The sequence below is a fragment of the Lagopus muta genome, chromosome 4 (assembly GCF_023343835.1).
Source record: "Lagopus muta isolate bLagMut1 chromosome 4, bLagMut1 primary, whole genome shotgun sequence".
In the NCBI taxonomy this organism is placed as follows: domain Eukaryota; kingdom Metazoa; phylum Chordata; class Aves; order Galliformes; family Phasianidae; genus Lagopus; species Lagopus muta.
Genome location: NC_064436.1, coordinates 45,301,734 through 45,329,228, shown reverse-complemented (window position 1 = coordinate 45,329,228; position 27,495 = coordinate 45,301,734). Strand labels below are relative to the sequence as shown.

Sequence of the window (27,495 nt, the reverse complement as noted above, 5' to 3'; positions counted from 1 at the left end):
CGCCCCTCTGGTCTGGCTCCTCCCTCCCTTTCTTGCACGCCCTCCGCGGCCTTTGCGGCCCCCGCGCCGGTAGGGGGCGCGCGCCTCGGCCGGGCAGCCGTGCTGCGTGGTCACGTGGGCGGAAGTGAAGGCGAGGCCGGGGCTGCTGCGGGCGGCGCGGAGCGGTACCGTCTCGTCGCCTCTACTGTCCCCGCTCAGCTACGGCGCTGCGGTGAGAGCGAGGCGCTACCGGCGTCCCTCGTCATTTCCCCTCCCCAGTCGTCCCCGCGCTGCGTGCTTGGGGCGCTCCCCGCGGCCCCGGCCTCTCGTCGGCTCGGGACGGCTGAGCTGTGCCTGCGGCCCGCGGGGAGCGGTGGCGGAGCGGGGAGGGTCGGGACCTGGCGCGATGCCGTGTCTGATGAATGTCACGTATAAGTGGCGTTGTTTGCACCGTCACTGTAGAGAGAAAGATACAGCGGTGTCTAAGGGCGTTTCTTAGAAGCTGGCTTGGTTTCAGTTATCCTAGAGCGTTGTTTTGAGGAAGCAGTTTTGTCTCCTGCTTATTCGGGGTTCCTTCGGGACAGCGGCGCTCGGGTATAAAGAATGTGCTCGTGCTTCATCCCGGCTCCGTGTGAAGGTTCTGGTGGCAGCGGCTCGGGGTTAAGCTTGCAGCAAAGGTTGGGCTGTGTGTCAGAGCACGTCGTGGCAGTCAGTGCTGAAACGGCGGGGTCTGCTACAGCAATCTGTGGTTTAGAACAGGAGGTAAAATCCTAAATCGGGAAGGAAAAGTGATGTTTCTGAAATGCGTAAGGTTGTCAGTACTTTGTGTGTTCATGTTTGGGTTCCTGCTGATGGGTAAGAAAAGCACAACCTGGTGCAGTTTGGAAACAGAAGCTTGGCCTGGCACTTGATGAAGGGGAAGGTATGTAGGAATGCTGTTGGCTAGCAGCTGACAAGAGTGTTGCAGAGGCATAGGGGTGTCATGAACAGCATTGGTTCAAATGTTTTGACTTCTGTATTCTTCGCAGTACTGGTTCCAGCTTAGCATGCTGGCCTCTATTTTCTCAAAGCCTTTAGTTAGTGATATTTAAAATTGCCAAATTCCCTAAGCTGAGAGATGTGGTGGGACATAAAAGACTGTAGGCAGTAAAGTCAGTGTCCTTTCTGTTTCAATTGCCCTGGAAATCCTTTTTTTGTTTGCTGCGTGTTTGTTAGGGAGTGCAACCCAAGTATCTCCAAGAGAAAAACAACTTAAAATGTAACTGCAGCCTTATGATGAAGCAGTACAAGTAGCATGCAGTATGTGTTGTTCATGTTCTTAGCACACTAGAATTTTAGGGTGCAAGCTGTATTGGAACTCTTTTTAACTAAAATCATTGAAACGTGTTTGTATTGCCCTTCTTATTCCACCTGGAGCAATCTGTAATGTGAGGACCTGTTCTGAATTAGATGAATGGTACTAATTCCTTAATAATAAGTAAGTTCCAAAAAAGTGTATTTTCCTTCTCCCTCAGATTCTCTAGACTCTTATGGGAATTACAGCGGCCTTTGCTGGAGAATCACCTGTTTATACTGAGGTCTCTTCCATAATTTTATGACTTTCTCAGGATTTTATTCTTGTTTAGTGCATGTTTAGTTAAGTGTCATAAATTAATTTGCTGGCAGAGCAATGTTTCTTCTGAAGAGAAATGTTTCTTCTGATCATGTTGCATGCATACTTCAAGCCATTGCCAAAGAAAATCAGTGCTACTAGTGAATGTTGTGTTTTTAAAGTGGAGGAAAAAAAAAAAAAAGCAGCCAAAAAAAAGCTGTTGATGCATCCCACGTATCTGAACAGCTTGTTTTTCCTGCTTCTCCTTCTTCTAACTGTTTTCCTTTTTCTCACTGCTGTTTTTGCAAGAGTGATTCATTTGTGTTTTGGCAAGGAATGGAGGTGAACCCTTTGAACAGCCTCTAGTGTCACTTTCTTCCCCTCCCTATCTGTCTGCATTTGTATGTGCCCCACATCAGCCCAGAACCCTGTTCTTAATGAGGAAAAAAAACTTCGTTGCTAGGACTGTGAGTGGCAGTGCAGTTTGTCTGGGCAGCGCGATGGTCTGGTTTTGTATGTGACTACATCACTAATGTTAAGCTCTATCTGCTGCTGCACAGAAAGGTGTAAATGGCACTCCTTCATCTCCTTGTATGCTCTCCTGCCTTCATTGCCACAGGCTGTGAGAATGAGTAAACAATGGCTGTTTGGTGCCTGACAGCAGAAGTCTTTTTTAGAATTTGGTTGGAGTTAGGGTTTGAGGTAACATCTGATTCCTGGAAGAAATCTCTTGATTTTTGTTTTCCTACATATACGTGCTTGTTTTCTTTTTCTCTTTGTGAAATATCCTTTTGCTCCCTTGGCAGATTGAGGAACACCATAAATAAAAACCAAAATGTTTTCCATTTCTGAGCTTTGTCCATATACCAAGGGAAAGTTGGCAAACTAGTCAAAGATCATAGGCTTTTTTTTTTTTTTTTTAACCTAGGTCTTCAAATGGAACTTTCTGCCAGGTACAATGATGTACTTTATTCTGCATTGCTGTGACAATTGATAGGCCTGTATGTGAGGATAGAGGGGAATGAGAACTACCTGCTCCATTTAGTAGTATGTTCTGGCAAGAGCACTGAAACAGGTCTTTGTGAAACTTCAAAAACAGAACAAAAAAACCCAAAGTTTCTAGACTTTTAAGAGATGTTTTGCATTAGGTGTGTTAAATGTCTGAATGCATTATGTCTTCATAAAATCTTTCAGTTGAGAGAAAATGACTGCAATCAAGCATGCTTTACAGAGGGATATTTTCACTCCCAATGATGAACGCTTACTGAGCATTGTGAACGTATGCAAAGCAGGCAAAAAGAAGAGAAACTGCTTTCTGTGTGCCACAGGTATGTAGCAATACTGCACTGTACTGCGTGTCTTTGCCTTTTTTATTCAGTTACATTTCTCTTAGTTTTATTTACAACACATGACAGCATTAATTCTTGCCCTGTATAAGTAGTGCCCCGTTTCTAATGGAGAAAATCAATTGTAGTTTACACTTGTGTTATTGCTTCTATTAAGAAAGAAGGAGAGCTCTGTACTTTTACTCCTAGATCTCCATGCAATTTGGACTTAAAGATTAAAAACTATTTATGTGAGACTGGTGAGCTTCTGAAGCAGGCTTTATTTAGTGCTCAGAAGGGACATCTGTTAGACTTCTAGGCTGATCAGTGTAAATAAGATGCAACAAGGAGTGCTGGTAAGAATTTAAGGCAGAGAGCTCTGGAAAACCACAGGAACTGAACTCCCTTACAAGTAATTCTATTTGGAATTTGAAATACAGCAGAAAACAATGTCACTTTCTGCATTTTGAGATTACTCTTGTACTTCATTTAACAGTGACAACAGAACGACCGGTGCAAGTAAATGTGGTAAAAGTGAAAAAATCTGACAAGGGAGATTTCTACAAGCGGCAGACTGCATGGGCACTTCGAGACCTTGCTGTTGTTGATGCCAAAGATGCTGTTAAAGTACGTGTAACGTTTTTTTTGGGTTAGTGCTTGGTTCAGAACATTCTTTTGGTTCCAAGGCAGTGCTAGCTTCCCTGAAACTAATTGCTCTAAATCTTAGTTTAATAACATATTCGTTTGGGATTAAGATCATACATTCCTGTGGTTATTATACCTGCATTTTCTTCCAGGCTTCTCAAGAATATAGCCCTGTTAAACTGAGTAAGTCTAGATATGCCCCAACAGCAATACTCTGAACATCTGCTTAGTTCATTATAATGGTCTCTCAGTGATTGTGCAGTGTTTTTGCTAAGAACCAATACACTTTTCTTTTTTCTGCCTCGTGCCTTACATAAAACACTATTCCATTCTTAGTTGCCTCTTATGACCACCTTGCTATTGATACTGGGCTACAAGAATGCAGAAACGTTTTTAATGAGCAGTATATAGGTTTGCAGGTGAGCTCTTAAACCTTCTGAATCGTGAAGTTGGAAGCTTGTGGAAAGTGTACAGTCTCGATGTGTTAATAAGCTTCTCCCCTTGCCTACTCTCTGAGTCTCCCTGAGTTATGTTTTGTGTTGTCAGTAACTCCAGCTACCCTTTTTGGCAACAGAAGGCAGTTAGTCATTTTGAGGACTGTGTTTCTGGGCAGGCAATGCTGTCAAATGTTTCTTTAAACCCTCACTAATCTCTGTACTGTATTATTGTTACCTCATCTTCCTTGAGAATACTGTATTCATTACTTGTATTTTGGTTTTTTTTTTTCATTAAGGCACATCAAGGTGCCAATGTTGGTGTATCAGCTCAAGGTTGGCATATGTGTAGTTTCATTTTATCCTATCAGTAATGAAATGAAGAAACAATCTGTGCAGCTCAGAGAATTGTTTGATTATTGAGGCTGTAACATATCTTGTCTTTTGCAGGAGAATCCTGAATTTGATTTGCATTTTGACAAAGTATACAAATGGGTTGCAAGCAGCACAGTGGAAAAGAACACTTTCATTTCATGCATCTGGAAACTCAATCAGAGATACCTTAGAAAAAAAATTGACTTCATTAATGTTAGTTCACAACTTTTGGAAGGTAAATTTATACAATTTCTATGATATCTGCATGTTAAGTGCAAATTTTAGTAACTACTAATATGAAGTGGATGTACTGGGAAAAAAAAAATTCTAACCCTTACTTTTTTCCTATTCAATTTTATTCCTTTATGGTTTTAAAGTTTTCAAATAAGCAAGAAGACTAGATAACTCATTTTCCAACAGAAAACTGGATACTGTAAATCTGTTAACTGGGTCAAAATTCATTCAATTAATGAAATCCTAATATTGATGAGTTTATTGTATTTCTAAGAGATCATCTTTCTGAACAGAACAAAATCAACCTGTGAGGCTTGGTAGATGTGTGTAAAAAAACAAAAACAAAAACAAACTTCCATTTCTAATTTGCTGTGAATTATAAAAATACTTTTAAAAGTGGTGCTCAAGTAGCATGCTAAAATTCAGATGACGTTTTTCATCTGGTTTCTAAATACACTCTGTGACTCAAATTCTGCTGGATGCTGGATCCCATCACATCTGAGTGACTGGATGCCAAAAAGACTTTTTGTCATTTGCTTGTGTTGTATTTGCTATTTTTATATTCACTATCTTTTAACAGTTAAGTTTCTGCTAAAATCTAGCAAGTAGATGTATTTTGCATCACTTCTGTCAGAACTGGCTAAGCTGAAGATTGATATTAAATACTGGACTGATTTGAGTAGGGGAATGTGGATTAGAAGTGTAAAACAGGATAGCATTTCTATATTTTGGTGTTGTCAGAAACTTTTTTATAGCTGACCTCTACCTCTTCAAGTTCTTGTGATATTAAACCATTCAAACTTACTTCCACTTAGAAATACACACTGTTCATGCTTTGCCTAGCTAACATTCTCTGCTTCCTTTCCCTCTGCTTTTCCATACCTTTTAATACTCCAGAACTGCCTAAAGTCACAGAAGGTGCGTAACACCTTTTTTCTTTATTCTGCTGTTTAAGCATTTTTTTCTTGAATAATGTGCTTTTTCACTCTTACTCTCTTTGAAAACAGGGCTTTAAATAACTTATGAAGTTAGTAGAGATAAGAGATGTTTCACATTGCCTACATAGTTTCTGCCTGGACTACATTAACATTGTATACAACATTTTTCAGTCATTAGGTGACTATTTGAATTAAGTGCTGCAACAAGAATTTTTTTTCTTCAAAGGCACCGTTATGTAACTTTCCCTTACTTCAGTACTGCTTTTCCTGCTGTGCAATTTACCTTTGGATAAAAATTGTCTTGATGCTGAAGATGTATTTAACTTTAGTATATTTCCTTATGTTCAGTCTGCCAAAATAGTCAAATATTCTACCAGTCTTCTGCTTGCAATTGTAGAATAATACTGTTACGTATGATGTTGATTACCAGCATGGTAAGTGAGTGAACAGAGACAATATGCCCTTTTTTTACATACAGTAAAGGAAGCTGGCTATTTGTATTTTTCTTATGTTGCATGATTTGAAAATGATCACTTATTGAGAACCAGTTCTGAAAATCTTAATGAGACCCATGGAAGACTTGAAAAAAGTGTGCGTAGGTAGCAGATGCTTGTTACGAAAGTGATTTGATAGATTCATTTATTTAAATACTGTTGAATGTACGTCAGTACACTTAAAATGCTTTTGACTTTCTGCTTTTGGTAACGTGTTTTACTTTCCTTCTCTACACAAGAATCAGTTCCAAGCGGAGAGAATCAAAGTGTGGCAGGAGGTGATGAAGAGGCGGTGGATGAATACCAGGAATTAAATGCAAGAGAAGAACAGGATATTGAAATAATGATGGAAGGGTGTGAATGCGCTATCTCTAATGCTGAAGCCTTTGCAGAGAAGTTGTCTAGAGAGCTGCAAGTTCTAGATGGGGTAAACATTTCCTCTGATGTACAGTGTGTCAGCATTGTTTTCTGAAAAAGTAGCTAACATTTTGCTACACGTTTAAACATACATCTTCTCCTAAACAGAACTGTAACCTGTAGGTTATTATTCACCTTCCAGACCTTCTGAAATAAATTGCAAGCTTTCGCATAAACAGGAGAGAAGATAAAAAGGATATACTCGTATATAGCTTTCATGAAGGTGGAAATGCAGGGAGAATAGACATTCATATTTATGTTCATAGGTTTAGATAGAAGAGTATATAAAAATGCTTTTGAGGTGCAAAAATGTCTCAAAATCTTATGATATAATTTTCTGTACAGGCAAATATCCAGTCAATTATGGCCTCAGAGAAACAGGTGAATATCTTGATGAAGTTGCTGGATGAGGCTCTAAAGGAAGTGGACCAAATCGAGATAAAATTAAGCAGTTATGAAGAAATGCTTCAGAGTGTAAAAGAGCAAATGGATCAAATTTCAGAAAGTAATCACCTAATCCATCTCAGCTACACAAACAATGTGAAGCTACTGTCAGAGATAGAGTACTTAGTGGTAAGCAATTTTATAGTGTTTACTGTGCCTGTTCAGATTTGGTATAAATTTCTTCTAAGTTGCTACCCTCTTTGATATCTGTATGTTCTTTAAATTAACGTCAGTTTGTTTCTGTTTTATTATTGCACTCACTTCTGTAAGCTTTTATAATAGAGGAATTGTATTTATTGTTCTTGGTTTAGCAGGATAGCAAGCTATGACCTGATTTTGCTTAAGGAAATCTATTACTTTGTAGAATCACATGGATTTGGCTAAAGGTCATATAAAGGCCCTTCAGGAAGGGGATCTGACATCTTCTCGAGGCATTGAGGCCTGCACTAATGCAGCAGATGCCCTTCTGCAGTGTATGAATGTAGCTCTTCGTCCAGGTAATGTTTCCGTTAAACTACAAGCTAACATTAAATTTATTGTTGTAGTGCTTCTTTTCTGTGTGCTTTTCCAACCAGTCTCGGATGTTGTTTCCAAACACAGAAGGGATTGTGACCTTTTGTCCTGCTGGTTCCCACATGCAGTATATTACAATAAACGTTTGTACTCTGTGAATTCTTTTTGTTTTAGGACATGATATGCTTCATGCAGTCAAACAGCAACAGCAGCGATTTAGTGACTTGCGTGAGCAGTTTGCACGGAGACTTACCAGCCATTTGAACAGCGTGTTTGTTCAGCAGGTATTATTTCTTATTATTTTATACGAAATTTTCAATCCTAAACTTCTCCTGAAAAGGAACACAGTCTAAAATTGTGTGTGTTTTGTGATCCTAACCAGCAACTGAACGGACTTCTGAGGTACCTTGGAGAGAGATTACTAAATCGCATCAAACTATAGTGACTACAGAAGTCTGTTAAAAAAATATTTCTCTGTAGTGGATTCAGTGTCTGTGTTAAGCAGATGTGTCATTATGTAAGGATTTATTTTAACTTTATGGTTTGACTAATTGAAAAAAAGTGTTAACTTTCATGGGTCGTGGAGGCTGCAAAGATCAGGGTTCCTGATCTCTGAACTTCAAAAGCTAAAAAAGGAAGAAAGGAAATGTTTAAACCCTGATTTTTGAGCCTTTAATTAAAATATTTAGAGATCACTGTCATGACTTTTATTTCTTAAGGGCTGGATGTCTTTTCTTTTTTCAATCTTTTTTTATCGCTTTACTGTTTCTTTTATCTCCAATTAGTTTACTCAGACCCTCCTTCAACTCTATAACAAGTCTTCCAATCTTTCAGTTCCAGTGAGTACATCAGCTTTCATACAAGCTTCTCCAACTAATTTTTTTGAGCTTGACTTACCCAACTAGTGGCTGCATCTTTGTATTTACAATAAGAAATCCTTCCTGATCGCAGAATATCAGACTTGCATCCTCTCTCAGTTCCAGTGTTTTTACCACCAGTGTTTATTTTCTTGATAGAGAAACTCTGATCTCCAAAGTTTGCAGAGGCACATTTTCTTTCAGAAAATTGTAGTATGTATATAACTGTACAGTGGTCTGAAACAATAGTATTTGTAAATAAAAGGTTAGTTTTTCTACATATTAATGCAGTTGAACTTACGGTTTTTGTTTGAGATAGAATAGAGTTATGCTGGAAAATTGCATAGAAAATGGCATTTGAGAGTATAAGTCTGTTTTTCTTTTAATGGTAGAAAAGTGTTTCCTACGTTTTCTTCTGCAGAGAAATCAGAGTTCTAAAGCATGTTAAAATGTTTATCTTCAGCTCTATTCTTAAGTACATTTCTCCTATGACTTGTATTTTGAAAAACTGAATGCAGGCCATCTGTCCTGGCCTTTAAATGAAGATCAAGTAGAAATTATCCAATGCAAAGGCAATCATAAATGAAATCTGAATCTTAGATTTGCAAATGAAAGTGGCTTTTGAACAGAATGTCTTTTCTGATGATCTGCGCCAAGGATTTTATTGTTAAAAATGGTAAGAGATTACTATTTTAGTGTAATACTGTGTGTATTAGATCAACTGCTATCAAAGAGATTGCCAGTGCTATTAAGAATGAGTAACATTGCAAATTCACAGTTGTAAACAATGTGTATTTTAAATTCTGGTACTAACTTTGACCTCATATTGTCTTCTGTATAAACTTACCTACCCTCTGTGAAGTTGTTTCTAATCAAGTATTAATCAGCAGTTTAAACAACAACAAAAAAAATCACTGCAAGATTAGACTGGAATAGTTAAATGTGATAGATGAGCCTCTGCATTAAGCTTTTTGAAGGGGGGGGGGGGAATACCTTGTTCAGAGACATGGATTCAATTGTTGCAGATGTAACAATTTTTTCTATTTTCATCAAAAAAATTTTGTTCTGTTAATCTGATAAACAAACTGTAGCTATTTCTCAGTCCTGTGGTTTTGAAACATCTAAGCAGAATACTTTAGCATATGAAGAGTTGCATTATTTGTTTAAAATGTTTATTTTAAAAAAAAAAAAGGTACTAAAGAAAAAATCTACATAAAATAGAAGTATCAAATCAAAATGGAAAATGAAGATGTGCGGATATCTAAGCAGCTGCTAATACCTGCTTTGTTTCAGAACAAAGGTAAAAAAGCAGTTCCAGTGACATTTTAGCCTAAGTGCAACAGTTTAGAAGTATAAACTTCTTTTTCATAGATTCATACAGTATAAATTTGCAGTGTCTACTTAAAGTTTATCCTACTGACTTACAGATTATATTGGAAGTATATACTTGATCTGATTTAACAAAGGGAATAGAAAGCCATCAGGTAGATAATTTGAAAATTAAAATGCATGCTGTTGCACACCAGAGGATAAGAGTGAGGATTGTGCACTTGTTCTGTATCCAGTTTTCATACGAGTTTATTGAAGATTTGTCTAAAATACTTGTGTGCCCAGAAATGTTCACAGTATAAAGTATGACCTCCGTGATCACTCATAGTATATATTCAGCAGCTGTGTGGGTAATGCTGGATTGCAATTCCAAGTCATATATTGCAGTAATGATATTTCATGAAATTAGCTTTTTGCTGGAGCCTAACTGCAGGACGGTTTTTAGAAAGGACATTAGGTGTGACTCTTCCCACTATCTGTGAGACTAAATAATGATGTTTTCTGGAATTTTGAGTGCCATTTGTGACTCAGTTTCAGTTTGCACAGATAGGAGAACTTAAAATAAGCCTGTGTTTAGGTTGGATACGAAAAAGCATTCTAGCTTTATACAGAAGTGAGATTGTCCACATTGCCTTACTTAGTAAAGGTTAGTCTTTTACAATGAATAACAAGAGGTTTTTGTTTTTTTTTGTTTTTTTTTTTTTAATAACTGTATTGTAGTAACTGTAGTAATTGTGGCTGCTGCAATACAGAAGGGTAAACCAAAATTTCTTAGTTCTGACTTTGTGATCCAACTTAATGAGAATCAAAGGCAGTCTTTCAATAGCATAGATTGTATTCTGTCAACTTGTAGCCAAGTTAGAACTGGCCAGGAATGTGCTTTTTTTTTTTTGTCAGGGAATAGTCATTCAAGTTATTTTTAATAACCAGGAATAATTTGACTAACCTTTCTAAAATAACTGTATTGCAACAGAGGAGCTGAAAACAACTTAGTACTGCTGAGACAAAAGTGATGAAGTTATATTGCTGTATTACTTACAAGCTGGGTGGAAAAAAATGTATATTGTACAGAAAATGTTGAACTCATTTTTACATTGAGCCCTCTGTTCCATTAACACTGGTGTCACAGAGTTACCTCTATATCTGGTTGAGCTGTGTAGCAGCAGAATGCACAGCTGTGATGTCATCTCACTTCCTGAATTGCCAGAAATCCTGTGAGTTCAAGAAAGCGGAAGCTTGAACAGGGCAAATCTTAGATTGTTCAAGAAATACCAAGTGATCTTCATTTGAGAGGTATTATGTTTTTCAGGAAACATACCAGTAAAAACCAGAATGAACTCAGTAGCTTGCTGTTAAAAAAATTGATGTATACTGCATGTCCCAAACTGCTCAACTCTTGTAAACGTGTACTGAAAATGTGTGTGTGTGCTTCAGAGATGATGATAAAATGTGTATGAACTGAAGTTTTTAAGATGCAACTAAATTGGTTTAACTTGAACATATTTTCATAAGAACGTAAACCTCACTCACCTCTTGGCTAGGAACTTGAAACGTCTTGCAGCATATGGAAAAAGACTTTTAAGAAGTAACTACAGGATTGTTGTGTTTTTATTTTTGTAATTCTTACAGAAATAATGTAATTATCTTAGTTTTTACTTTTTTTCAAAAACAGTTGAATTCTTGTCACTAAATCTCCACTGAGGTGTACCTCAAATTCTTGTGCAAAAAAAAACCCCACCCAACTGATTTGCCCTTAATGCAAAGCTGTAAACAGCAAGAGCCTTACAAAGAACAAGCTTGTTAAGATGCATTACCTGCCACACTCCAGTTTTTGTATTATTTTTGGCATCTTTTCAGTCTGAGTCTGACTTTTTTTTTTTCTACGCAAGATACAAAGCTCCAAAATGAGTGCCTATTTGTTACTATGAAAACTACAGCAGATACAAAGAGCAAGATCTCGGCTACAAAACACTATTTTTCAAAATAGGCACCATCATTTGCTATGTGTTCTCTCCAATGAGAGCCTGCATGCTATGCTCGTGCACCAGTGGAGGTGACCTGCTGTTGCTGTCACTACTACTGAAATGCACCACTCAGTTCACTGTGTTCACACTGTTTCATCTCTATAAATGTTCAGCAAGCATCTAGGAATGTCAGTGGATGCCATTTTTTCCAAATGGAGGAATTCAGTGGCACACCTTTGCTTCATATGTACTTCCATGTCAGATGCTGTTTTGTAAGCCTGCCCCTCTGCTGCCATCTGTCCCGTGGCAATAACATACAATAGAATACTGGCAGGAAGGTTCAACTTCTATAGTCATACCACTGATGCTGCCTCTGATGTTATGGGCCAACAGAATAAAATAGGAGGCATTACTTTCAGAGCAGCCCTAACATTTTAGTCTTTTGTTTCTCTGAACGGGATGCTGTCTTTGAGTTTTTGAACCTCTGTATTACATCTGTATTGTGCTTCTAGAATTACTGTAATACTTTCTCTTTAAGGGTCACGATCAGAGTTCTACTCTTGCCCAGCACTCTGTAGAATTGACATTACCCAATCACCACCCATTTCATAGAGATTTGCTTCGCTATGCAAAACTCATGGAGTGGCTCAAGAACACAGATTATGGAAAATATGAAGGGTTAACAAAGGTATGTGAAGTGTTCATTAATGCTACAGAATTTACACAGTAGACTGTTTTGAAATTTAAATGAATTATCTGTGACTGTGTGTGTACTCTTCTAATATTCCTTCATGCTACATTCACTGTTCTCTTGTTTCTCTTTGGAACAAGAAATGTCATGTTTGATATTTGTTGTATCCTGTATTTTTATTTTTATTTTTTATTTTTTTCACAAGATGCTATGAAGTATCATTTGACACTAACTTTTGTGTAAAGCAAGTTTATCATTTTACAATCTAGTAAGATAAATAACTAAGATGTTTTCATGTTGATGTGCTTGTTCACCTTTTGACATTTTATCTTAACAGACCTTACTCTCTTCATTTCATTTGACTATCAAAAACATCAGAGGTTTCTTGTAAAGTAGATCAAATAGAAACATCTTAGCTTTGTGTATGTGCAATTGTTGACTATCTTGCGTAAAAATCAGATGATGTGGAAAATGTGTTTAGGTAGACGTCGGTGGAAAGTTGTTCCTTAGCAGAATGAGCGTTCTTTTATTGAAGTACTGTCATTCTTGAAATTTCAGTGCTAGAAGATTTAAGTCGGACTAGAATCTTTTAAGTAGTTGTTCTTTTAGCTTCAGTTTAAGGAAGCTGTTAAATAGGTGACTGACATCTTTATGGACTTCTTAAAAAATAAAAAAGTTAGGATGTTTTTATGTATTATATATGCTAACAACATTCTGAAGTAAATAGGAGAAAAACATATTGGGTCATATTTGTCCGTGAATAAGAAATTATAACCTTTGTACCAAACGATCTAAACAACAGAAAACTTTCAAACTCATTGCAGTTGTTGTGCCAATTGTTGTCTTAAAATTCAAGCTTTTTTTTTTTTTTTGGCAGTGTTACAAACATAAATTTGGAATTCTTTGAGTCTTACAGTAAGGACACACAGCTTGCGTATCCTGAAGTTTTTCGGGTCTTTTGTTTTTGTGCTGAAGGTGTAATTAAGGAGGGCAAAGGAAGCTGTTTAGGAGTGGCATCCTACACTGAGACTGTGAACAGTGGAGCCAAATTCCCCCCCCCATTCTACTCTTGAATTAAATTCCACAATTTCCACGTTCAATCCTGCTTGTATGTATCACATTATAAGTGGTTCCTTGCAGAGGAGCAGTACTTGTTTCTGGGGCCGTGTTAATACATCTGTAAGGTCCAAAACAGTCAATAGTTATTCAGTAGAACTTACAATCACACAGTTATGTTTTATTTTAAGATCTATTTAACTGTAATCAAAACAAGCAAGTATATGTTCCTGTTAACTAATTTTACATTTTTCATTTAAGAATTACATGGATTATTTATCACGTCTATATGAAAGGGAAATAAAAGATTTCTTTGAAGTTGCCAAGATCAAGATGACAGGCACAACCAAAGAAGGAAAAAAGTTTGGTAAGCTTCTAGGAGGCATATATCTTTCTTTGATTTTTATTATTTACTTAGAAAATACTCATTGTAACACCTTGGGGCAATTTTATAATGGTCTAAATTGTTCACTTGTTGCAAGATGAAAGTTGGGTAAGAAATATGATTGATATTTTTCTAGCTTCCCCAAGGCCAAAGAATTACAACTGCATTATTGTGAAATGGAGCAAGTTGGAAGGATAAGAAATAATATTTCTCAAATTTTAAATTTACACTCAAGTTTTTAATAAATTATCACTCAGTTTTATTACTGTAACTATCCTATTTCATTACTGTAACAAATTTGGAAAATCAGCTCTTGGAGTTAAAGAAAGACTGAGCAGCACGTGTTTATATATGTTTCTTCTGCTATTCTGCTTTTATTAAGACTTCAGGTAGATTTTGAAGAAGCTATTTTTAATGTTGATTCTACATGAACAAACTTATGTGAGATTTGCTATGTAGTCATAGATTCCATACTTAGTAACTTGTAGGTCTTCCTGTTTAAAGGCGTATGTGTTCCTCATAAAGTAAGGCGTCTAGTATGAGTATAGAAGTGAAGCTTTAAAACAAAACTGAATAAGTAGCAACAGCAGTATAGAAATATATATAATTGGCTATATTGTATTTTCAAATGCACAGGTTCAAAATGTTGAAGATATTTATATATGTCACAGTTTACCTGTTTCCAAGCTCTGAATTCAAAAGTGAAGTGCTGCTTGAACTAATAAGTTATTTCAAGCCTACTTTGGGTTCTGTTGATGTTGGAGAACAGAGGAAAGTAATGAGAGTATGGAAGGGGGACAGTGGTGAGGCTTTGAGTAAGGGGGAGTGGGCAGCTGGAAGGATTAGTCTTGGCAGGCTGTTGGACATGGAGGACAAGCGGTGCCATGATGTGACACTGTCAGAACAGTTAAATTTCTAAAGCCTGTAAAGCTATCTTACTAGTAGAACTGAATAATTCTATAAATATAACCTAGTATAAATTGACTTTTAAAACATTATATCCTAGCACTTCATTTGTGATCTGTGTTTGTGATGAAATGGTTTTTGTAGCAGTTACATTTCTGATGTCTGTAAATGTTGTGATCTGGCATTTTGGAGAAAGAGGTCCTTCAATTCACCAGTGCAAGAGCTGCATTTGAGAAGCCTTCTGTTACATGTTTGTGCACATTTCAAGCACGTTTGAACTTTGCACAGAATAGTCTAGGAAGAGAGAGGCAAAGGATATTTTAACCAGTTCTCTTGGTTTGATTTCTTTTGTAATGTTACGTTTTCAGTCATACAAAGCTGTCTGCTTGTTTGAGTTTTGCTGGAGACTGGCTCACATAGAAAACTTGGCCCAAGTATGCAGTCCTGTGAAAACTGGTAGGCACCAATCACAAAGCCGAAACTAAAAGTGGGGACTCTCCAGGAATTCTAACGCTATGAATGGAAATTATGCTATTAAAATAGCTAGCAGTGGCCATGTACTTGGGGCAAGAAGCTAATTTGATAATGTATTAGACCAATAAAACTTCACTCCTCGGAACTGATAGTGCTTTTATTGGTATCACTTGCAAAGATGGAAAAGCAAATTATCTATGTTTGAAAAGCTGTTATATGAATACGATTTCACTTTATTTAAATATCAAGTTGTGTATTTAGTTTGTAACAGCTTGTAATGATGTGTAATTTCAAAACATTCCGTGTTGAATATAATGATTGCAATGCTACTGGTTGTGCATTAATTCAAAATATATCACTTATTAGCAAACTTTTAAGAAGTAGTGTAGGTGTTTAATGCTCCAGTTGTACTCAGACACTGAGGATGACCTGTTTCCAAGCTGTGTTGGTGTGTGTTCCTGCTTTTTTTTTTTTTTTTTTCTGTGCTTTGGGAATAGCACTACTCTTTGAATCCCTCAAATGCAGTGGGGATGCTGGGAGAATTCTGGCATTCTGTGCTAATGCAAGGTTCTTTGTCTGCATTTTTATGGGGGAAAAAAAAATAATAATAATCTGAGTCATGAGCATTCACACTTGCCTTAAATAGTCTTTTTTTTTTTTCTGATGAAGCCAAGACTTTGATACCTAAATACCGCAAAATCAAGTGTGGGTAAATGTGCTACTGTTGTTATACATTTACATTATGTGGCTTCCGAAAAGCTAGTATGATGCTTCTGATTGTCCTGGGCCTGATTTTTGCCTATAGGTTCTTCATGTTCTGTCATATGGTCCCATGCATTTGGAAACTGGGGACAATGAAGAAAAGGGACAAATGCATGGCATGTGCATAAGATAAATATATGTAACCTACACTTCTTTATTCAAAAACTGCCCCAAACCCAAGATTTAAAAACTAGATTGGAATTAACTTTGATTTGACATTGAAATTGTCAATGGTGTTGGCTACTTGAGAACATCTGTTATTTAAGACGTGTTTGTTGCTCATTCTATCACAGTAGGTTCTGTTGGCTGCTTCATTTCGGGGATCCATCCTCATCAAAATCTTCCTAATACTACATACTGCTTTTAGTGTATGTATGCAAATGCCTTTTACTGGTTAGGGATTCTCTACTCTACAGGTGTAAGGAAATTTTTGCAATGCCCACTTACTGTTAATTTCTTCTTGAATTTCACTTGAGAGAAGTGTTTTATTTGGCATAAACTAGGAAAAAAACCAAAAACTTGCTATTTTTAGTATATTACACTGTTTTCGTCCTCTTCAAATTTGAAGTCATCAGTTTTTGATGTGGCATGAATACAGAGATGTATTCTCAATGTAAGCACCCTGGTTTGCTAACAGCAGAAGTAGTTAACCAGTCCTACCTCATATACAAATGGTTTTTGCAGTACTGTGTTTTTGTTCTTATTTTATTTTTTTAAATTGAAGAGCTGGAAAATTATTTCTGACTCAGTACAAAACCGCATAAATGCATTTAAATTTATTTGTCTGGTATCAGTATGATGATTGATCTTGAAAACTGAGTCTTTTGCAATATGTACTCTTACATATAAATCCCTAATTCAATGAACTTCTCAATTTGGGAGAACTTAATATTTTTAGCAATATGTACTTAAATACACTGTATAGGAAAAAGTTTAATAACTAAAGTGTATTGTTTTCCATGTAGCTTAGATTCTCAATTTCTAGGATAGTACCTCTCCAACTAAATGTGTTTGCCATGTAGTTACTTGCTGCTTATAGTTCTTTGCATGTTTCTTTCCAGTTAGAGCTTAACTTGCATCTTGTGCATGGTTTGTGCAAACTGCATTTTAACTTGTCTTTGTCTTTGATGCTTGCAACCTAATCCATCCCAGCTACACTGCCTCGAAAAGAAAGTGCTGTCAAACAGGAAACTGAGAGTGAGTATGACTAGTTGCATTAGTTGGTATTGTCAGTGCATGTGTGTCAATGTAAAGATGTAGTGCTGCATCATGGGAAGCCTACCAAATGCTAGAGCATTCTGTTCTGTATGAAATAAGCATTAGCAGAATCATGGTTTTTGCAAGGCAAAAATTAAGGGCAGCCAGGATTGCCCAAGATAGAAATAGAGAAGTATTGCATGTAAAGATTGTGTCTCTTACTTTCCCCATGCTAGTAGGTGATCTAAAAGAAGTGTTTATGCCCAAGAGGTTGTCTTAGTTTCAGACTCTTTCAGCTTCTATTGAATATATAGATTTGCACATACCCCTAGAGCAGGAAAGTCATGTCAAGATGCTAATATGGCAGTTAAATGAAATGTGCAGGATTGCTTTCAAGCTTCTTTACGGTTGAGGTATGAGAAGTTTACATTTGGGTCAAATATTGATGACTTCTTGTGGTTTTGTGTTTGTTGTTATTTGTTTGTTTTGCATTGTTTTTGTTACTGGCTTTCTTCATCCTGTTTCAGCATTTCAGAAAACTTCAAACATCAACAGAAAAGTGCACCTCACCCAAGGGAAAGCTCTAGAATATCAGGGAGAAATGTCTGAACACTAGTTTTGCTCATAGGGAGTAACATCAGTGTAACAGCAAAGTTCATCTGGGATAGTAGGTCAGACAAAATAGCTATATAGCAAAAAAAAAAAAGAAGTTAAAAGTGGAAAGTGCCTGTAAAACTTTTGATTTTTATTTCTTCCCCTCTTTTGAATAAAATGTTATTCTTATGGCAGCTTTGTCCAAAGTATACATTCACAAAGATCATAACTGATCTTTGCTTCCCAGCTTTCAAGCACAATACCCTAGTATTCCTGTATTTAACTTCTGTATCTTTTAGAAAAATCCTGTTATACCTCTTTCATAATTTACAATGTGGGATTAGATACCTAAATTGTAGTAAACTTTAAAACTTGCTGAAGTATTTCACTTACTTTGTAATGAGAAAATAACTGATTTATAGGAAGAGCATTTTCAGTCTAGAATAAAGTGAGTTGATTTTTTTAACATAGAAGATCAGAAGTTGCTAGTAGTCCTACATTTGGTAATGAACCTGTTCTTGAGGATTTTATTCTACCTTTGCATCTCTCTTTCATGGTTTTTTTATTTAACAGGTCTTCATGGAAGCTCTGGAAAATTGACTGGATCCACTTCTAGCCTAAATAAGCTCTCTGTTCAGAGTTCAGGAAATCGTAGGTCTCAGTCATCCTCACTGTTGGACATGGGAAACATGTCTGCTTCTGATCTTGATGTAGCTGATAGAACAAAATTTGATAAGGTAAAGTGAAAATGTTGCAGAGGAATTCTGCTTACCTGTGTATTAGAACTGTGTTCCATATCCATCTCAGTTACTTAAAAAAAGAAAGTATATATTTTTTGAATTGGGTCAGTGTGCATTTTTAAGCAAATAGGAACTCAACTGATTCTTTGACTTTCTCTCAGTACAAGTGTTTAGGAGTTCTGTTCCATTTTGGCAGTTTAGCCAGGACCTGAGCATGGTCCTGAAGTCTTATTTATACTGGTTTCACAGGAAGGTCAATTGTCAGTTTTCAGCTTTAACCAACTACACTTTATTGTTCTTGGAGTATCTTCAGCATCTGTTGTGTCCTCAGCATCTATTTTTTCATCGTTATTATAATTCTTATTTTCCTGACCCTTTTGAAATCACAAAACTCACTTAGTGGAATTAACACCTCAGCATGAGGGGGAAGGGAAGGAAGAGTACTCATTCTGAAGGAGAGATTCTTTTTTTTTTTTTTTAATAAAAATTCTTTTTTTTTCTCTCACTCTTCAAATCCTTGTTCTTTTTTCCATCTGGAAGGAAATATTGTAAGCGCTTAATGTTTTTAAATATAAATGAGGACAACAGTAGCAGCATTTTTTTCTAGAATTAAAGTGATAGTTTTTTTTTTTTAAATAGTCTTGTACAAGTGTTATGACTTTTTCTCACCCTTTGGGAAAATGTGAATGTGGATAATATATACAGAGTTGCAAGCTATTGAGCAATCATAGTGATTTTTTCATTTACCTTTTTTAGCTGAATTTCCAGAAGAGATTTACCATTGGATTTACTTGTGTGAATTATTGTATATCTTGATCCTTAAATATTTATGGAGAAATACTTATGTTAAGTAAACACTGTAGACTGGACATATTGTCTAACACCTGAGAATTTCAGTAGCTCATACTAGTTAAGATTAATTACTCCCAAGATAGTGCTTCATTTTACACTAAACATAATCACAATGAATATTCTTATTTCAGCGCAAGACCTGCTATTAGTTTCTGTAGCAGTTAGATACCAACTTTTTCTACACAACAGTTACCTTCTACTTGTTTTCTTCAGTGAGAGATTTTTACTTTTTGTCATCTTAGCAAATGGGGACAAAAAATGGTGGCAGAACCTATTGCTTGTTAAAATTCTAAGGTGTTCACTACAGCACAAAAGTCTGTCCTTAGGCTAAGAAACTTTCAGTTGTGGAAAAGTACTGGTTATTCCCTCTCATCCATTCAAAATAGGAAGGGGAATAACCTTAAGATGCAGGTAGCACTCTTAGAGATAGAAGCTCTGAACTGTTTGCAACTGTTTGCATTTTTATTAGGTAAAAATTGGCCTTTTAACACTTACTGAAGATAAGCAGTAAAAAAAAAATTAAAAAAATGTAATAATAATTAAACATAGTATTTGTAACAGCTTAAATTAGTCAATGTGTTGATTAAAGTATTTGATTTCTTTAGATTTTTGAGCAAGTATTAAGTGAACTGGAGCCCCTATGTCTGGCCGAACAGGACTTCATAAGTAAATTTTTCAAACTACAGCAACATCAGAATGTCTCAGGAACAACAACGGTATGACTCTCTTTCTTCAGTGGCAGAACTTAGAAATACTGAGCAAGTCTCATAAGAGACCATTTAAAAGTTAACTTTAGAATTTATCTGGCTACTAAGTAATCTGTATGATGAGTAGTTTCTTCTCTACTAGCAACCTTTGGGTTTTGGCTGTCATTACAAAAGTTATTTAAGAAACTGGCATGTTTCTTTTGCCATGGCCCAATTTCCCTGTAAGTTCACACTAAATATGCTGTTTTGTGATATTATGCAGGAAGGCAATGGGGAGTAATTGCACATAGTGCTGGGGAACGTGACTGGAGATCTTATACAGAACCACGCCAACCATTGTATTTACTTTGGGGGGAAAACAAAAAAGCTGATAATTTTATTGCTTTCATTAGACATGCTTGTCAGTTCAATACAGAATTTGAGATGAACTTTCAACTTCCTATACATATACTCCTTGTTCTTACAGAATGAAACAGAGGAAATGGATGGAGGAAATTTATCTCGTTCATACATGTCTGGTGTTCCACAGACAGTATCATCTGAGTATGTGCTGATGCTGTTTATTCTTTAAGTCTACACGTGAATTTCTTTGATTATAACATTCTATAACAAATTGTTCCCTTTTAGTGAAAATGAATGGTGAACTCTAAATTTGTAAGTGGTCACTTTAATACAACAGCAAATATATATAAAAAAATCCTGTGCGCAGGATGAAAGTTTCTGTCTACAATAGAATAAATACATAACTGCAAAGTGAAACTAGACTCCATAATATATAAAATATGCTTAGCAAAATTCTGAATTTAAGTATGTGGCAGCCTTCACACAGAATATGTTTTGTTGGAATATTTCATACCTATGACTGTTGATTTTTACAGTGAGACAGCTTTCTGAAAATCATGAGACGTGCTGGTTGCAAATGAGACTGTTACAAGCAATAAATTTATCCTAAAACGTGTATCAAAGAACACTTCAAATAATCCAGTAAACTGTCTGACTAATATTTTTCTTACGTATTTTTCCTAGGAAGGACATGATTCGACAAATGATGACAAAAATATTTCGTTGTATTGAACCTGAGCTGAACAATCTTATAGCACTGGGGGACAAAATAGATAGCTTTAATTCCCTCTATATGTTAGTTAAGATGAGCCATCACGTATGGACTGCACAAAATGTGGACCCAGCTTCCTTTCTCAGCACAACTCTTGGAAATGTTTTGGTGACTGTGAAAAGGAACTTCGATAAATGCATTGTAAGTTCTTTAGTTTTGCTATTTAGGCTAACTGTACTATTATAGGAAGTCCACTCCTTTTCAATTTGATTTCAGGATTTTATAGTTAGGACTTTTTGCTTTAATTTGAAGTGAAAATGAGTGTCTTTGTTGCTATTATATTGGCCAAACTTTTTTTTATTGAAAAAAAAATTAACTAGCAGTTGTTTCTCTCTTCCCTCTCCATTCCAGTTTTCTTGAATAATGAGCTATTTTTAAGAAATACATCCTCTTGTTCTCAAAATTTTAATTCTGTGAGTTAGCTGACTCTTGTAGTAGTTTAGAACTTTTACTGAAGTTGCTCAAGTAAAAATAATGGTGCTCTGGCTTTTTTACATTCCAAACCCTCCCCCCGCCCAAAAAAGAAAACCAACCTCACAGACTTAAGGGAAAATTAAAATCTTTATAATACGCTGAATAGGCAGCTAGTCCATGTGTTCAGGTATTTTTTATCATTAAACAAAACACAGAGTTTTGTTAAACATTAAGATTTCATTCCTACTGCCAAAAGATTTGCCAGCTTCTGCCACCAAGGAAATTTGCTATTGTTAATAAGGCAACCTTAGTACAGATTCTTGTTTGTGTGACTGTTGCTTTTGTTTTTATTATTGTAAGTGTAATTTGAGTCCAGGCCAGTGTGGCAACACTGATCATTTATTGTCAGAGCAATGCTTGAGGTACTTTGAAGTTGTTTTCTCGTTTGTTTGTTTTTTAGCTTATACTGAGAAATAAAATTTCAACAGAAGATTGAAGAGGCTTTCTATGGCAAAATGAATTGTTTGCTGGGTTGATTCTAAAAAGTGAGGTTGTGGAATGGAAGTCTTAAATATCACTTGTTAATTGCTTCTGGTGGATAAGTTGTGGATTAGTTTTTGTAGGTTTTTTTTCTTAGTGCTAAATAAGCAAGCAAAGGAATATAAAAGCTGTAAGATCTTATTTACCTTTCTTCACAGTTTTTACTTTTAACAAATCTGTGAAGATTAAAAAGGAAAGAAAAAACAGTAGATGATATAATTAAAAGATAAAATGATCTCCCTGATTAAATATGTTACTTAGGATATATTCATTTTTTTCTCTTACTAGTTAATATATGGTCTGGAGTTGTATTGTAGAGACTAACTTTTGTGTTTCTTTCCTTTCAATTTAAGAGCAATCAAATGAAACAGATGGATGAAGTAAAAATCTCAAAGAAAAGTAAAGTTGGGATCCTTCCATTTGTTGCTGAATTTGAAGAGTTTGCAGCCCTTGCTGAGTCAATTTTCAAAAATGCAGAACGACGAGGAGATCTGGATAAAGCATACATAAAACTTATTCGAGCTGTTTTTATCAGCGGTAGGTCTTCTCATTTGGTAATGTTTACTAAATTCATTCTTCCTATATAGGTATATTTTGCTCCATTTAATTGATAATATTTTGGGTTTTTGAAAGAATCTGTGCTGTAAAGCACATGACCAGCATTGTACTGATTTAAAAGAAACAAACAAACAAAAAAAAACACCACAAAAAAAAACCAACTCTAATTTACAGAAGTAAGTTGAAACATTTTGATAAAATGTAATCTTTAAAAGCAAACCAGCAAACCATAGATATTTCCTTTAACACATATCTGTAAAGTAACTTTTGATTATGACAGGGGAAGTGGTTCAGGACTCGGGAAGGAGAGGGGAAATAACTGCAATACTACTGGCCCAGACTGAAGTGATTTTCTGGCTTTTCTTCATCAGCATAGCTTAAATGAGGAGATAGGGTGGAATCCCTGTCATTTGGATCTAATGCTGTTCAGCTTCTCAGTGCGGTGTTGTATTGTTCAGTCCTAATGTAGCCTTGTGTTCTGGCTAGGAATTTGACCATTTCATCGCAGTTGAGGTCCTTTGTGTCCTAGCCTGACACAGTAGAAGGTCTCTCTTATCCCTCCCTGTTTTCCCAACTCTGATCTGGTAAACCAGAACAGTTTTGTTCTCCTGTTTTTATTCATTTATTTTGTTATTAACAAAAAAGAAAAAAGAAAAAAAAAAAAAAAGGAAAAAAAGAAAAAGCTGAAGGTGAAGTAATAGAAATTTAAACCCCAGAAACATTGTCCTTACCTTTTAAACAACAGGGAGACACCTCCACACTGATTTGTGTACATACCTTGAGACAACTCTGCCTATAGTGCTTTCCAACCACTGAGACTTACCTCTTTTTTCAGAGGGAAGCTAAGGAAGATGAAAGTTCTAGCAATAAAGCTTGTTTGAGGAAACTGTAGCACAGGAGTTCTGAACGCATTAGGAGGTTGTGAAGATGTGTCATTTCACAATATAATGGACTACAGTTCATAGTAGAAGTTGGTAGGACAGTGAATTTTAAAAACATTGATTGTAGCCAACTATTCAGTACTTCAGAATTTACTGTTCAAGTGATGAAACTAGGTAGACACTAATAGTCAAACCATACATAAAACATACACATAGAATTACTACTAGGAAGAATTTGGGGAAGTATATTTTAAGAGATTTAAAAGAATTTCAGTTGAACTTAGAAAAAAAATTTCACTAGTACAGCATGAACTTCAACAAGTATTTATGATGGAGAGAGTATAAGGGATAGAAATAAATAATGGGGATAAAACAATATCAAAATGATACGCAAATTTAATGCAAGCAGTATGTTTAATGCGGCATGGTAGTTAATTCACAAGTAATGTTGAAACAAGTCAGAAAAATGTAGTACTTCACATAGAATTAAAAATTGCAAAAAGTAAAAAGAACAACAACAACAACAACAACAACAACAACAACAAAAAACACCACACTGGTTTTTATCACTGTGATAAAATTCCATATATTTTTTTTCTCTGTTCATCAGTTATGTTTTTCTGAATTTGGTTGTCCACTGTGAGTTCTATATATTTTGTTTCCTGTATCTTTCAGTTGAAAAAGTAGCTAATGAAAGCCAGAAAACACCCAGGGATGTGGTAATGATGGAGAATTTCCATCATATTTTTGCAACACTTTCTCGGTTGAAAATTTCTTGTCTTGAAGCTGAGAAAAAAGAAGCCAAACTGAAATACACTGAACATCTTCAATCTTATGTAGTCTACTCACTTGGACAGCCTCTTGAGAAATTAAATGTAAGTATACTTCAGTCTAGCTATATACTACCCTACACAATTTAAAAGTATGTATATAACTTTTTCTTATATGGTTAGTTTGCAATGTCCAGTCTATTTATCACTGCATCTATCATAATCCCTGTCTATTTTAGACTCCAGCATGGCTGCCTAAAGTGCTCTACTTTTCCCCTCACTTTTTTCCTTCCTCAAAACTGTTTATTTAATACACAATTACTTGTTTAGTCAGCACTGTACTTTGCCATGAAAAATCTAGTTTTCATCCACAGCTGTTACCTTGAAGAGCAGTTGGGAGCTTTGGAATGATCTCCCCCATCTCAACTGCAGAGACTATTATTGTCCTTTCTGATTCATATAACTGTAAGAAAAGTTCTAGGAAATTTCCGTATGTCTTAAGTTGAGCTATGCATTCAACTTAATCTTGTTCTGCTCTGTTCTCCATTTTCAATTGCTTTTTCAATAAGCAGGACTGCAGGCTTTCACAGCTTACAGCCATTTATTGTCAGAATAGTGTAAGATGTATTCTTTTCTTGAAAATTAAGATGCTTATTACCACTTCTAACTTTCTGTAAGTTGACCTGACTCTGAACAACAGCCACCCTTGAGGACAAACATTTGCTCCACTTCCTCTAGCTGCACTTTTTATTTCTGAGCATTATGTTATATACTAGAGAATACACTTAGGCCGGCTTCTCAGCTGCCCCGGCTGTGTCCCTTTCCAGCTTCTTGCCCAATGCCAGTCTACTGTGGAGGAGGCAAGAGGAGGACAGGATGTGTGTGGGAAGTCTGAATGCAGTGCAAGCACTCTTATGCTATAGCAGAATGCTGTGGTGTTCTCGACACTTTTAGCCACAAGTCCAAAGCACAGCACCATAAGGCTCTGTGAAGAAAATTAATTCCGTCCTGTCCAGAGCCAGTGCAATGCTTCAAATGATGTTACAGTGCTACATGCACATTCATAAGCATATTTCTTTCCATTTTTTTTTACGTTGATCAACATGGTGAGGAATCTTGAGAAAAGATGGCAATAATGAACCAATACTGCTCTTGTATAATTATGATTTAAGAAGAAAATTTCCAATTCAAGTGCTTTGTCAGTTTATCTGAAAGATCCAATGCTTTCCCAACCTGGGGTCTCACTAACTGAGGAGTTTGAGGCTGGTTCAGTATTAGTTATGAGGTGGTAACTGAAAGCTTGACTGCTTCTGTAGATTATTAATTTCAGTTTTACCGTATTACTTAGTACTGCATTGGTTTGTTGTTCCTTAATGTTTATGGATCAGCACAACTTATGTTAAAAACAACAACTGTTGTGCATTCCCCACATTTTTGTTGAAGATGCAGTTTGACCAGAATTTTTGCAGTTTATTAGTTTGTATTTATGACAATCATTAATAGTATTATTGTTTGTTAGCATTTTTTTGAAGGTGTTGAAGCTCGTGTGGCCCAAGGTATACGAGAAGAAGAAGTAAGTTATCAACTGGCTTTTAATAAACAAGAGCTTCGTAAAGTTATAAAGGAGTATCCTGGCAAAGAAGTCAAGAAAGGACTGGATAATCTTTACAAGAAGGTAGATAAACATCTCTGTGAAGAAGAAAACTTACTTCAGGTAAACTAATTCATGGCTTAAAATCTCTTGTATGTTTGCAGAAAGGTCTTTATTTTTTTTTTGTATGCGTATCCTGGGAGATAGCTTCAGCAAAATTCTGAAAACCCCTGAATTTTGAACTGTTTTGTGGCGGTTTGTTTGTTTTTAATAATCCTTTTTTGATTGTATTTATTGTAACAGATTGGTTTCAGGTATGGTAGATTTCTGAAAGAAAATCCCTTTATGATTCCTTATCTGTCCATTAGTGAGTGATCTCTATTCTGCAAAATAAGATGGAAATAGAAGGAACTAGACTGAAATGAACCATTAACTTAGCATGAAATTTGGCTCGTACACTGCAGTAGAATATAGTTCAGCTAGACTTTTTCTGATAATGTACTATTTAGATCTTGTATTATATTATGTAAACTTTCTTCCTGTTGTAATGACAAGTTAAGTGTGCCTTAGCAGCTTTTAAGAGTGTGAATACAAATGCAGGTCTGGTTTGGGTTGCTTTCTTTGAAGCAGCCTCTTCAAGACTGACCTCATTTTTTTTTTTTTTTTCTGCTTTGTAATACACTTGGTAGGAGTGATGTAAATATTAATGATCTTTAAGAAACTTGATAGGTAAGAAACTTTGAGAATTTTTAATGCAGTAGCTCACTTTACTGAACTTTGTTTTTGACAAGCTTTAGTTTTCATGTCACCTTAACTGGGAATAAATTAATGAGCTAATGTGTCCTGTAGTTCACATTTAGTATGCTGTACCAGTTGTCATTTCCTAAAATTTGCTTTTGTTGGCAGGTTGTGTGGCATTCAATGCAAGATGAGTTCATACGACAGTACAAGCACTTTGAAGGGCTGATAGCTCGCTGCTATCCTGGATCGGGAATTACTATGGAATTCACTATACAGGATATTTTAGACTACTGCTCCAGTATTGCACAGTCTCATTAAGGTTCTATAAAGGGACAGAGAAGCTAGCAAAGTCTGTGCCTGTATGATAAGGGAATCAAACACTATAGATGCTGTTTGTTTTTAAAAGGTGTATTTCAGTATGTGTGTATAGCTAACTGTTGAGTATGTATACGCTTCAAATGTTTTTCGGGGCAAAGTGAAACCTTTGGTCATTTGTTGCTCTTCTATGCATTGTGTTTGAAAGCATTAATTCCGTGAAACACTTTGTATACATTTTTCCCCTCCCCTAATGTTCAGATACTTTTATTTATAACCCCTCTTTTGCTAAAAGCAGCAAGCACTACGTGTGTAGTACACAAAAGGGTACTACCGTCTCTACTAGTACTTTGCATCTTGGAGATTACACAAGCATTAAAGACTGCCACATCTCTTCCCATCCTCGTTCCAGAAAGTACTGGGGTGGAACGTAAGCAGTGGGAATATGAATTCGTGTTCTGAGATGTGATGTGAGGGTGGCCGTCATTCTCGATTAAAATCTGTTCATCGCATTCTTTATGTCTCTGAGGCGTGTGATTTCAGGCAGGCGGCAATGCAGAGCTGCTCCTGGGGTGATGTCTCTGGATACTGACGGAGCGCTGCTCTATTTCTCAAGTGCTTTCTTCCTTCCTTTTAGCAGGCGTGATGTAGCATCACTATAAGCCCCG

The 27,495-nt window shown here is 36.2% G+C and overlaps 1 protein-coding gene across 7 annotated transcripts; it reads left to right on the top strand.

Moving 5' to 3' along the window:
- The first annotated feature begins 77 nt into the window (after window positions 1-77).
- EXOC1 (exocyst complex component 1) lies at window positions 78-27,342 on the top strand. 7 transcript variants are annotated; one of them, XM_048941561.1, is made up of 21 exons: window positions 78-211; window positions 2,765-2,898; window positions 3,392-3,522; window positions 4,425-4,584; window positions 5,481-5,501; window positions 6,255-6,442; window positions 6,778-7,005; window positions 7,241-7,373; window positions 7,564-7,673; window positions 8,175-8,228; window positions 12,078-12,227; window positions 13,548-13,653; window positions 16,966-17,010; window positions 18,178-18,341; window positions 19,802-19,912; window positions 20,370-20,446; window positions 20,930-21,158; window positions 22,325-22,508; window positions 24,086-24,285; window positions 25,700-25,894; window positions 26,678-27,342. In XM_048941561.1, the coding sequence occupies exons 2-21, from the start codon at window positions 2,775-2,777 to the stop codon at window positions 26,828-26,830; spliced, it is 2,763 nt and encodes a 920-aa protein (XP_048797518.1). In that variant the 5' UTR covers window positions 78-211; window positions 2,765-2,774; the 3' UTR covers window positions 26,831-27,342. The 7 variants fall into 7 exon arrangements, with proteins under 7 accessions (XP_048797518.1, XP_048797519.1, XP_048797521.1 ...); XM_048941562.1 differs by lacking the exon at window positions 5,481-5,501; XM_048941564.1 differs by lacking the exon at window positions 8,175-8,228.
- The last annotated feature ends 153 nt before the right edge of the window (window positions 27,343-27,495 follow it).